We start from the raw sequence: 12,365 nt of genomic DNA, 5'->3' as shown, positions 1-12,365 counted from the left end.
GAAGTAGAAGCAGAAGAAAAGAAATTCCAATAACCATTCCACTTACTGAGCTTTAAAATGCTGATTTTTATTCATTGTGTTTAAGAACCGATCAGCTGTCTTTATAGCTCTTAATTTTATCACTACCTTAAAGATTCTAGAAAAATGGTAGCCTTGATTTTAGTCAGAGTTATAAATGCACATTGTTTTTAAAAAAAAGCACGTATTTCCCCAAGAGTGCCAAGATGTAGGAAGTGTCTAAGATCTGCCCCTACTTGAGAGCTAGCAAGTTTGGCATTTTTCATGCAGGTTCCCTGAGCCTGTGTCCAGAGAACTTGGAACAATGCTTCGGAAGGGAGAGAGGAGAGATGCTAATTACGTTTTTTAGCAGAGGAACATGGGGTCCCCTTGAAAGAGACTTGTATTTTCATTCAACAGACATAACTGAGTGATTCTCTGTGGCACATTCTGTGCCTGGCCCTGGAAGATACAGGTTCTGGAGAAGAGAGCCGTGCTTTCAGCCCTCACCTCCTTCAGTCACACCGTCTGACTTTAGTTGTAATATCTTATTTCATGTGGAAGCCCCTTTCCAAAGAGGGTCCAGTGTCTGTCCGAGAAGGTTTTCCCTGTTGACTATGTTTCTGTGGTTGAAGCTCAAGAAAACTGGAATGAGCTCTGGGAGACAGTGACCTAAACTGTGGAGCCCGGTGTTTTTCGTTTTGTTTTGTTTTGTTTTAAAAAGATTTTATTTATTTATTCATGAGAGACACGGAGTGAGAGGCAGAGACACAGGCAGAGGGAGAAGCAGGCTCCATGCAGGGAGCCCGATGTGGGACCCGATCCTGGGACTCCAGGATCACGCCCTGGGCTGAAAGCAAGGCAGGTGCTAAACCCGCTGAGCCACCCAGGTGCCCCAAGCTCGATGTTCTTAATCAAGATCCCAGGAGCTTTCCCTGGCCAGTCTGCAGGAGCAGATAACCTCTGGGGGTCCAGGAGCTGCCGTTAATGTGACGCCTCAGAAAATCTGGGTACTGTGCTGCCGTGAGTCATGGACAGCAGCCAGGCGACAGAGCGACCAGGCTCCCCCAGGTGAGGTGAGGCCATGGAGCTCCAGGTGACAGAAAGGACTCTACCCCGAATGGCAGGAAGTAGCCTTGAGATCTCATCCACGTCCTCTTGCTTCTCCAGGCTGCTTCAGGGTGGGGTTTGAGTCACGGTCCTCTGAGATCTTGGGCAGCTTTAGCATCCATCACAGTAGTGGCTATTTTGCTCCTGTCACAGCAGTCTCTGGGGTACAGAATAATAGTCCTTGGGAGTCTGTGAAATTGAGTCCGGGAGGAGCATCCATGGGACCAGAGGCTAGCGCTTCCTGCTGCAGAAGGACAAGGGGTCCCAGACCCACTTGGCTGTGTTCATGAGCACCTGTGCGAGCACACACGCATGTGCACATACTTGCCTAGGTGTGTGGGCACCTGTGCACACACATTTTTTTTTTTTAAGGAGAAAGGTATTTCCACTATTAAAAAACTGAAACAATAGGCAATAGGCAGAGAGAATTATTCTTATGTATAATAGTTTTGTTTGGACTTAAACCAGAATGACTGTGGTGGGAATTGTTGAGAAGAAAAGAGTTTACCTTTGTGAAATCCACCCTTTTTTTTTTTTTTTTTACAGTTGACTCACCTGTCTGCTGTAACCTTCACCAAGGCTAACAAAGCTAAGCAGTGCAGGGCCCTTTTTATCTTACCCCTTATCTGGGAGGCTTGAGAATAATTAGAGGCTGAGCAGGAAAATCCTGATTGTTCTTAGGGGTGTGTGCCTATGGATATGCATATTGACTGAATGTGTTAAATCCTACTTTGAGGTCTAAATATGTTATTAGTTTTTAATAAAACATGTATTTTTCTCTCCCTCCCTCTTCTTGCTTTGCCTTTTGAAAAAATTATTATTATTATTAAAAAAGGAATTTAGGAAAATATAGCCTGAGCCACAGGTAGCGCGTTTCTTTAATTTTTTTTTTTTTTTAATTTTCTTCTGTATGTAGTGAGACTTCTCTAAAGTCACTGAAACTAACAAGTATGTGGGATGAATGTCACCTTTTGGATTTGGTTTATTTAAAAAACTGAGACATGTGCTTAGTTTTTACATTGTAAGATTTTTTTTAAAAGATTTTATTTATTTATACATGAGAGACACACAGAGAGGCAGAGACACAGGCAGAGGAAGAACTCCCTGCAAGGAGCCCAATGCAGGACTCAATCTCAGGACCCGGGGATCATGCCCTGAGCCTAGGGCAGAGGCTCAACCACTGAGCCACCCTGGCGTCCCCATTGTAAGATTTTCTAAAGTTTCCTAACATGTTCCAAACCGAAATCTAGATTTGATAATCACTGGGTTTTAGGCTTGCCTTACATGTATCTCCTCATGTACTTATCGTGGTGAAACAGTCCCCTACTTTACTTCTTCTGGTTGTAACGGTAGCAAGTCCCCTCCTTCCCATTGTGAGCTGTTGAAGCGGTGGGTTCACTTAGGCAGAGGCCTCTTGCTTGGAACAGCCACGGAATTTAGAGCCTCTCCCATGGGCAGTTATGTGACGCTGGGCGAAGCACACAACCCATTTCTTTCAACAACCATCTTTCCCATTGCTCTGTCCTCCTAATAAGGTTTCAGTGAATCTCGATTGGGAAAATCATGTTTACATTATGAAGACTGCTGCTCCTCAGAGCTAAGCCACAGAGCACCCAGATGGCTTTTTTCATCATTGCATGTCTGATTGCTTTGGAGGCAATAATTATCACCCGAACCCTCTCTCATGTGCTTTGTTTTCAGTGTAGTTGTGGATTCACCACCCAAACTCTGCCAGTTGTTTAAGTTAGTTTTCAATATGCTTATTCTCATCATTTATTCTACCAGTTTCATCTTGAAGACATCTCTCCTGGGGTCTTTTTATTTTTATTTTTTTCTATTTTCTATTTTATTTTAGAGAGAGGGAGAGTGTGTGCGAGATGGGGGAGGGCCAGAATCTCCTGCAGACTCCTTACTGAGCACGCGACCTGACTCAGGGCTTGATCTCGTGACCCTGAGATCATGACCTGAACTGAAATCAAGAGTCGGTCGCTAAACCAACTGACCTGAATAGCCACCCAGGCACCCTGAAGCCTTCTCATCTGCCCCAGCCTGCTACCCCTGTCTGTTAGCCTGTGCTATAGTCTAGTCCTTTACTCTCATCCTGGGATATACCTTTTCTGATTCTTATGTTTTCCCTTTTCTTAGTTCATACTTAAGGTTATTTTTTTTTAAGTGAATTCTACCCCCAAAGTGTGCTCAAACTCACAACCCCCAGATTCAGAGCCACATGCTCTACCAACTGAACCAGCCAGGCACCCCCATACTTTAGTTTTAATGGAGTTGATCCTCTAGTAGCTTCCTGAGATAAAGTGCATAAAGGTAGATATTTTGAGACCTTACCTGTCTTAAGATGTAAAATGTTTTTTATTTGACCCTTACTTGACTTAGTAATTCATCAGGTTCAAAGAATTCTCATCTCCCATTCAGTTTCCTTCAGCGTGTTGATGCTGTTCTCATTATCCTATCTGTCTTTTGTGGATGGTTTCTATGAAATGTGAAGACACTGTGCTGTTGAATCCTGTCTATGGGGCTTATTTTTCCCCCTCTGGAGACCCATGTCATATTCTTTTTTTTTTTTTTTTTTTTTTTTCAGTATTTCATGATTCATGAGTGTGTCTTGGTGTGGATCTGTTTTTTTTAAGTCATTGTATCGGTTTTCCAAGGAGTTTCAATCTGGAAACCATTCCTTCTTTGTGAGAAAGAATCTTTAGCCATTTAATTGATTTCTTCCTTCCGTCTTTTTTTCTTTTCTCTTTCTGGAGGTCTTGTTATTCTTCCAGATAGTGGATCTCCTGGTCTGCTTCTCGAAATCACTTTTTTTTTTTCCTCTAATTTCCTCATCAGTTGGTTTGCCTATTTGCTTAACTCCCTGAGAGTTTTCCTCAGCTTTCTTTGCCAACACTGCCATTGAGTTTTACAGTTTTTCCTATCATGTCGTTAAGTTTTAAGACCCCTTTTTTATTTGCTAAGTGTTCTGTTTTTGTGGTTTCTGATTTGTTGGAGTCACTGCTATGAGGCAGACCTCCCCAAATGTAGTAACACAAACATTTCCATTTTATTTTTTGCTCACACATTTTTGGGTCAGGAATTCAGAGAAGACCTGAGTGACCATGGGCTGGAGTCATCTGGTAGCTTCCTCACTTATATGTCTGGCAGCTGGACTAGGATGAATGAAGTCTGGGTTCACCTGGGACTGTTGACTTGGGTACCTTGGACTCTGGCTTGTTACAACATGGAAGCCGGTTCCAAAAGGAAGTGCCTGGAGAGCAAATTTTCTAAAACAACCAGTTGGAAGCTGCATACATAGTTTTACATGACCCAGACTTGGCACCCAAATAGTGTCACTTCTGCCAAACTCTCCTGGTCACTGTAGCCACAAGGTTGTCCAAATCTAAGGGGAAAGAAATTTTGACTCTGTCTTGATTGGAGAATGGTAAGGTCACATTGCAAAAGAGCATATGGGACGGGAGTGTTGTTTTGCCCATTTTCAGGCCATATAATCTTATTGATTGAATGCAATGTTTTTCTTATCTCTCTGAGGATATTATTAATTTTCTTCTCCCCGTACACAATGTGTTTCTTTGAACGTTTAGGGAAATTTCCAATTTAAGCAATATATTTAGGTCTTGGCTTGGTTGGATTCCCCAATGAATGAACTCCTGCGTTGGGGTGGCTGGCGAAATTCTGGGAGCTGATAGCTGGAAATAGGGAAGGAGATCTCAATACCTATTGTCCTTGGGTTCACTCAGTTCTGCTGTTTCTTGGTTGGAAACCTTGTTTTCCATTGTGCCTGGTGTGCCCCAACATACAGAGACTAAATCTTGGATCTTGGCCAGGTTTCAGGGTAGAGATACAACTGCTTACAAACAACTGCCAGCCACTACTGTTTTGTTTTATTTTGTTTTCAGCCACTCTCACCCCTCACCCTCTGAAATCTGTGCCACCATTTCCTTGACTCTTCTGAAGATCTTATAGCGTAAATAGAGCCAGTTCTTTCTTTCCCTACTGGCAGTCTGGGATTGTTGGGTCTGCTTAATCAGTTACCTTTCATCTCTCTGCTTTTCAAATTTTACTTGCTGTCTCCTCTCTCACTGTGCCTGAGAACATTTTGTCTGTCCTCCCACTCCAGTGAGCTGCACCCTAGTACTGACCAGATAGAACTGCTCATTTTATGTTGGAACGCTTCTAGAGACTGTTACTGTTACCTTGGGTGTGTTTGATGCTTTTTTTTTCGTTCCTCTTCATTGACCAGCTCTCCTTAGTACCAGCATCAGAACAGATCAGAGTTGACTTTCAGTATTGATAGAGTTTTGATTTAAAAAAACCACCTATGAAGAACTATTGCCTTAAGTACTGGCTTTCCTTTCTTCACATGGTAGAATTATTTTCTCCCATTTCGTCTCAAGTTGTGTTTTCCTACTTAAAAATATTCATGGTGGGATCCACAAGGAAGTCTGTTCTTTCAAGAAAGGCATCAGTGTTCAAGAGAGGGACTTTCTCTAGGATACTTGCTAAGACAGTTGCCAAGTCCGTTAGATTTTGGCGAGGAAGGCTTGGCAGTGTGTTTGGGTCACATAGCAGAATAGCAGATTACATGCAAGGCAGAGATTGGCAAAATCGATTTTTAAAAAGTGACCCAGTGATAGGATATCTACAAGAGATATGGTTCAGATTCAGAGACACAATTAGGTTGCAGTAAAATAATGCAAATAGATGTGCCATGTAAACAAATACCCGAGGTGAGCTAGAGTAACTATATTAAGAGCTGACCAAATAGACTTTAGGGTAAAAATTATTAGAGACAAAGACATTTTGTAATCAAGAAGGGCAACAAGGAATCAGAAGACTTGAACTCCATGATAAACCAACAACTAATGGACATTTGTAGAACACTCCACCCACATCAAATACACATTCTTCTCAAGAACACATAGAACTTTCTCCAGGATAAGCCATATCTTAGACCATCATACAAACCTAGGAATATGATCACCATGTTGAGAGATTAGCCTCTGTTTAGAAACTGCCAAAGTGATTGTACCATTTTGCATAGTTGGTGCTCATTGTGCCTTCTGGGTGTGCAGGTTAATTTTTTTAAATCAAATTTGGGGAAGTTTTCAGCATTATTCAGATTTTTTTTTCTACCTCCCATGGTACGTATCCAGCCCTCTCTCCCCCCCCTTACCTGTCCCCCTCAGCTTTCCTTCAGCAAATCTTATTATGCATCTGTTGATAATGCTTAATATCTCATACCTCTCCGAGGCTCTGTTCATTTTTCTTAATGTTCTTTACTTTTTGTACCACAACTAGATATTCTCACTTGACCTGTCCTCAATTCCACTGATTCTTCTGTCAGTTTAAATTTTCTGTTGAACCCCTCTAGACAACTTTTCAGTTCAGTTTATTCCACTTTTGGTTCCAGATTTCTGTTGGGGTTTTTTCTTTATAATTTTCTATCTCTTTATTGAGATTCTCAGTTTGGTTAAATATCATTCTCATTACTTTCAGTTCTTTAGTTCCTTGAAAAATATTTATATTATATTATATATTTATAATAGCTGAAAGTCTTTATTAAGTCCAATGCCTGGGCTTCCTTAGGGACAGTTTTTATTTACTGTGCTTTTTTTCCTGTATATGGGCCAGACTTTCATGTTTCTTGATATGCCCTATATTTTTTTATTGTTAAAGGGACATTTTATTATTTATTTATTTTTTAAAGATTTTATTTATTTCTTCATGAGAGGCACAGAGGGAGAGGCAGAGACATAGGCAGAGGGAGAAGCAGGCTCCCAGCATGGAGCCTGATGCAGATCTTGATCCCAGGACCCCAGGATACCAATCATGGCCAATTATTTTATTTGTATTATTAATATTCACAATTTATTTCCTAACTAAATATTTAAAAGTGTTAACACTAAATATTCCTAGTGTTAATCCTGTTATTAATAAATCTGAGCTGAAGGCAGACGCTCAACCACTGAGTGTCCCCCTATGGAGGGACATTTTAGAGATGCCTGGGTGGCTTAGTCAGTTAGGCGTTCAGCTCTTGATTTCAACTCAAGGCCATGAGATCAAGCCCTGCATTAGACTCTGTGCCCAGTTTGGAGCCTGCTTGAGATTCTCTCTCCTTACCCCTCCCAATGCACCCCCCCACCACCACCACCATGTACTCTCTCTAAAAAAAAGAAAGAAAGAAAAAGGACATTTTCTAATGTGTCAACTCTGGAAGTCGGACTTCTGCCCCCGCCCTGTCCAAAAAGGCAAATCCTATTATGGTTTGTTGTTGATGCTGTGTTTGCTTCGTGACTTTGCTAGGTATAGATACTGGATCACCTAATGATTGGATAGAGATTTCTTCGAATGTCTGAACCAATAAGGAGTGGGTACTACTTAGTGGCATCACTTTATGATCTGATGTTTTAATGGCTGTTATGCTTAAGTATTTTTTCAGAATCTCCCCATGTTCCTTGCTAATACAAGTTTGGAGTTGGGTGGTGGAAAAGATAGTTGGAAGAAGACAAGATAAGCAGCTAACTCAATTACAAGATTGGCTTTCATGGGCCAGTAAACACTGGGAATCTTCACAGTGGGAATAGAATATATTGGATTTTACAATAGTATTGAACCATTAAACTATTCCTTGGCACCCACTTTGGGACATGCTCCTAGAGTTTTCTTTGGAAACCTTTGACCCAAATTGCAAATATTTTCAAACATTTAGCAATACACAACCAGCATTAGAAAAACAAGTAAGGGGATCCCTGGGTGGCGCAGCGGTTTGGCGCCTGCCTTTGGCCCAGGGCGCGATCCTGGAGACCCGGGATCGAGTCCCACGTCGGACTCCCGGTGCATGGAGCCTGCTTCTCCCTCTGCCTGTGTCTCTGCCTCTCTCTCTCTCTCTCTGTGTGACTATCATAAATAAATAAAAATTAAAAAAAAAAGAAAAAGAAAAACAAGTAAGACTGGAGAGAAGGAAATTTTGAAAGTGAGAAATGAACCAGCCATAATTTTGAGAAAAAAAAGTAAATACATAGGATTAGCTCACCAGCATGCTTTCTGAGTGTGTGTATACTTAATGAGCATTACATTCCTTCACACATTTCCCTTTTCATTTCACAGATTTTTTAAAAAGCCTCATGGGACATAGCACCATTGCTGAATGCCTGGTACATATAAGAAACCTGCCTGCATGGGAGGCACTCTACAAACACAGTATGTTACCTGAAATCTGAGAACTAAATGAGCCAGACTTTAATTCTAAATGGTAAAAAAAAAAAAATGAGCACTTTTCATAACATTATTCTATACCAATAATGGCCAATTATTTTATTTGTATTATTAATATTCACAATTTATTTCCTAACTAAATATTTAAAAGTTCTAGTGTTAATCCTGGTATTAAAAAATTATTTTCAGGGGAATCCCTAGGTGGCTCTGTGGTTTAGTGCCTGCCTTTGGCCCAGGGCGCGATCCTAGAGTCCCGGGATCAGGTCCCACGTCAGGCTCCCGGCATGGAGCCTGCTTCTCCCTCCTCCTGTGTCTCTGCTTCTCTCTCTCTCTCTATATCTATCATAAATAAATAAATAAATCTTTAAAAAAATTAAAAAAATAAAAAATTATTTTCAAATCCCTGTATATCTGGTATGGAGATAATCAATGGTATTTGACTTTCTTGTTAGAACAGTAACACTTGGGAGTGCCTGGCTGAATCAGTCGGTGGAGCATAGGACTCTTGATCTTGGGGTTGTAAGTTTGAGCCTCAATTGGGTGTAGAGATTACTTAAAAATAAAATCTTAAAAGAGAAAAGTAGCATTTATTAGTTATAGTACCAATTTCCAAGTTATAAAATTGATTTTTGAAAATAATATATTTTGTAATATTAATAAACATAGTAAAAATGAGTTGGGTTCCTCATTTGAATATAGACAAGTGGTCTGTCATACCTTATAATTTGTATACAACTGTTATTTCTCACAAGCATTAATTATCATAACCTGTTAAAAACAATTCAGGAAATACAAGGCTATGTCTCTATTTTTGATTGTGTATGTCTTCTCTTCCTGCGGTGCCTGGTATGGAATTAAACAAAACAGATACAAAACAGACTCAAATCCAGCCTGGTTTCAGCCAGTCCTTCGTAGTTTAATTTGAAAAATCAGTTTACTTGCTTTTCCTTCTGAGATTCTTAGAAGTCACAGCTATTTTTGAACTTCTCCTTTAGAGCACCTCCAGTCCCAAACTGGTGAAGAGCAGAATGGAGCTGATCTCTTCCAATATGTAGGGCTGCTGATGCCAACTTATGGATAATAATGGATGTGTCCAGACGAATCCAGATTGGTAAAGATTTCAAGGCAAAGGCTGCTAATTAGAACCAGCACAGGAGCAAAAACTCACCTCAGCAACTGTGGAGAGTTAAATAATTGTAGCCTAGGTCTTCAACTGTGATTTTGTACCTTAATATTCCTGAGAGATAAGATGTAGGATATTTCAGCACATCCTTTTTTTTTTTTCTTTTTTGATTTTTTTTAGAACCTATTTTTAAGCAACCTCCATACTCAATATAGGATTCGAACTCATAACCCTAAGATCAAGAATTGCATGCTCCATTGACTGAGCAAGGCCAGTCCGCCCCCCTTGTATTCTTTCTTAATAATCTGGTATTAATATTACAGACTGTGGGTTTCCTAGAACACTACTCTCTTGTTGACCAATTTGGTTCTGTTTTGAACATCTGACCTCATAGCAAAGAGAATAGTTTTTAAACCTGAGAAGATGTTGTAAAAAATTGTATTTATATACATTCTTTCTGTTTTTTTGTTTTGTTTTGTTTTATTGCTGTTCTCTGTTTCAAGATGCCTTTGCAGTTTTGCTAAATGCAAACTAACAACTCTCAAGGCCACGACAGAAGAGAAATCATGACTGCTTAAAGCCTAGAAGACTGCCCTTAATAGAGTAATCCCCAATTGTTGTTTGAAATGCTGAGAACATTGCTGCGGAGGAGACTTTTCTCTTATCCCACGAAATACTACTGCCTGCTTCTTGTTTTTTCCGTAGTCACCTTCTCTGTTTTGCGAATTCATCAGAAGCCCGAATTTGTAAGTGTTGGACATTTGGAGCTGGTTGGAGAGAATCCTAGCAGTAATATTAATTGTACCAAAGTTTTACAGGGTGATGTAGATGAAATCCAAAAGGTACAGCTTGAAATTCTAACAGTGAAGTTTAGGCAGCGCCCTCGGTGGACAACCAGTGACTATATAAACATGACCAGAGATTGTAATTCATTCATCAAGAGGCGCAAATACATCATGGAACCCCTTAGTAAAGAAGAAGCAGAATTTCCCATAGCATATTCTATAGTAGTTCATCACAAAATTGAGATGCTTGACAGGCTCCTGAGGGCCATCTACATGCCTCAGAATTTCTACTGCATTCACGTGGACAAAAAATCCGAGGATTCCTTCTTGGCTGCCGTGCTTGGCATTGCGTCCTGCTTCAGTAACATCTTCGTGGCCAGTCAGCTAGAGAGTGTGGTATATGCCTCATGGAGTCGAGTTCAGGCTGACCTCAACTGCATGCAGGACCTCCATAGGATGAGTGCAGACTGGAAGTACTTGATAAATCTTTGTGGCATGGATTTTCCTATCAAAACCAACTTGGAAATTGTCCGGAAGCTCAAATCACTAATGGGTGAAAACAACCTAGAAACTGAGAGAATGCCATCCAACAAAAAAGAAAGGTGGAAAAAGCATTTTACAGTTGTTAATGGAAAGCTGACCAACACAGGGACTGACAAAATGCATCCACCTCTTGAAACACCTCTATTTTCAGGCAGTGCTTATTTTGTGGTCAGTAGGAAGTATGTAGAATATGTGCTAAAGAATGAAAAAATCCAAAAGTTTATGGAGTGGGCAAAAGACACATACAGCCCTGATGAGTACCTCTGGGCCACTATTCAGAGGATCCCTGAAGTCCCAGGCTCGCTGTCCTTAAGCCAGAAGTATGACATGTCTGACATGCATGCAATCGCAAGGTTTGTCAAATGGCAGTACTTTGAAGGTGATGTTTCCAAGGGTGCCCCCTACCCACCGTGCAGTGGGGTCCATGTGCGTTCTGTGTGTGTTTTTGGAGCAGGTGACTTGAACTGGATGCTGCGCAAGCACCACTTATTTGCCAACAAGTTTGACACAGACATTGACCTCTTTGCCATCCAGTGTTTAGATGAGCATCTGAGGCATAAAGCCCTGGAGACATTAAAACACTGACTGTTCATTTTGGGCAACGTTAGAAATAAGAAGACACGTGCATGAGATACACCCCATCTGATTCTTCTGCCCAGTAATAAACATCAGAGAAACTATAGGGGGCGCTCTTTGGGTTGGGGACTCCAATTAGAAATGTCCTTCGAAACTGTGGTTTCTGCGGAGCACAGTGGGTTAGAAAGGTTATAGCATCAAATGTTGACCTAGAGTTAGCAGGGGCCCTGACAGGTTGGGAGGCACTGGGGGGGGGGGGGGGGGCGCTGGCTCAGGTGGCTGGGGAAGAGGCTGAATGCAAAAACCAGCCTGTTAAAAGAACTCAGGGACTTAACAAAATGACTAAGATTTCATCTGTGCCAAAATTACTTTGAGAGCTTTAATGATGACAATTTTCTTGGTTTGAATAAATTTGCAGCAACAACCAATTGTAAGGGTGTAATTTATCTTGCAGGTTTTATTTGGTGAAATAGAAATTTGACTTTAAATGGTCCTTGTAAATAATTTACTTTCTGCTGTAACATTGTGCTGTGTAGCATATCAGTATGCATTGTCTCAGGGAACTTGAAAAAAATGAGCTTGATTGAATGTGAATATTTCTAATTTTCGCTTCTAACAATGTATATATGTTTTTAAAAACAACAACAAAAAAGTAGCACTGTCTAGCTTAGTTGATTCTATGAATCATCTTATTAGAAAAGATATCTTAAGTTATTTAAAAAGCTGAGATATCTTTATTATTATAAATTACAGAGAAACTCAGAGAAATTCCATTTTTCCAAGTATTTGTCTCTACTCACCCCCACCCTCATCTCCTCAGACCCTGCTATCAAGATGTATGAAAACTTGTTTCCATAATTCCCCAGAATACTGCCTCAGTTCTCTTATGTGACCCAAGACAGAAAGAGTGTTGTATGTATGGGCAGTGGAGATCTAAGACAGAAAGGAGGAGGTAGGCATGAGGAGTTGGAGGAGAGGCAGCCTATTTGGGCAATTTCTGAGAT

At 40.7% G+C, this 12,365-nt stretch overlaps 1 protein-coding gene across 6 annotated transcripts in view; it reads left to right on the top strand.

Moving 5' to 3' along the window:
- GCNT1 (glucosaminyl (N-acetyl) transferase 1) overlaps window positions 1–11,627 on the top strand; it is a 28,654-nt gene extending 17,027 nt beyond the window's left edge. For 3 of the 6 annotated variants that reach the window (XM_055311161.1, XM_055311162.1, XM_055311158.1), the window contains exons 3-4: window positions 8,227–8,319; window positions 9,961–11,627. In XM_055311161.1, the coding sequence (XP_055167136.1) occupies window positions 10,084–11,370 (1,287 nt within the window). In that variant the 5' untranslated portion in view covers window positions 8,227–8,319; window positions 9,961–10,083 and the 3' untranslated portion in view covers window positions 11,371–11,627. Of the gene's footprint in view, window positions 1–8,226; window positions 8,372–9,960 lie in introns of all 6 variants that reach the window. The other 3 variants (XM_055311164.1, XM_055311163.1, XM_055311160.1) reach the window with 2 other exon arrangements.
- The last annotated feature ends 738 nt before the right edge of the window (window positions 11,628–12,365 follow it).

Source organism: Nyctereutes procyonoides, unplaced genomic scaffold, assembly GCF_905146905.1.
Source record: "Nyctereutes procyonoides isolate TBG_1078 unplaced genomic scaffold, NYPRO_anot_genome, whole genome shotgun sequence".
Taxonomy (NCBI): Eukaryota; Metazoa; Chordata; class Mammalia; order Carnivora; family Canidae; genus Nyctereutes; species Nyctereutes procyonoides.
Note: the sequence above shows the minus strand (reverse complement) of the source record. Positions and strands in the feature narration are given on the sequence as shown.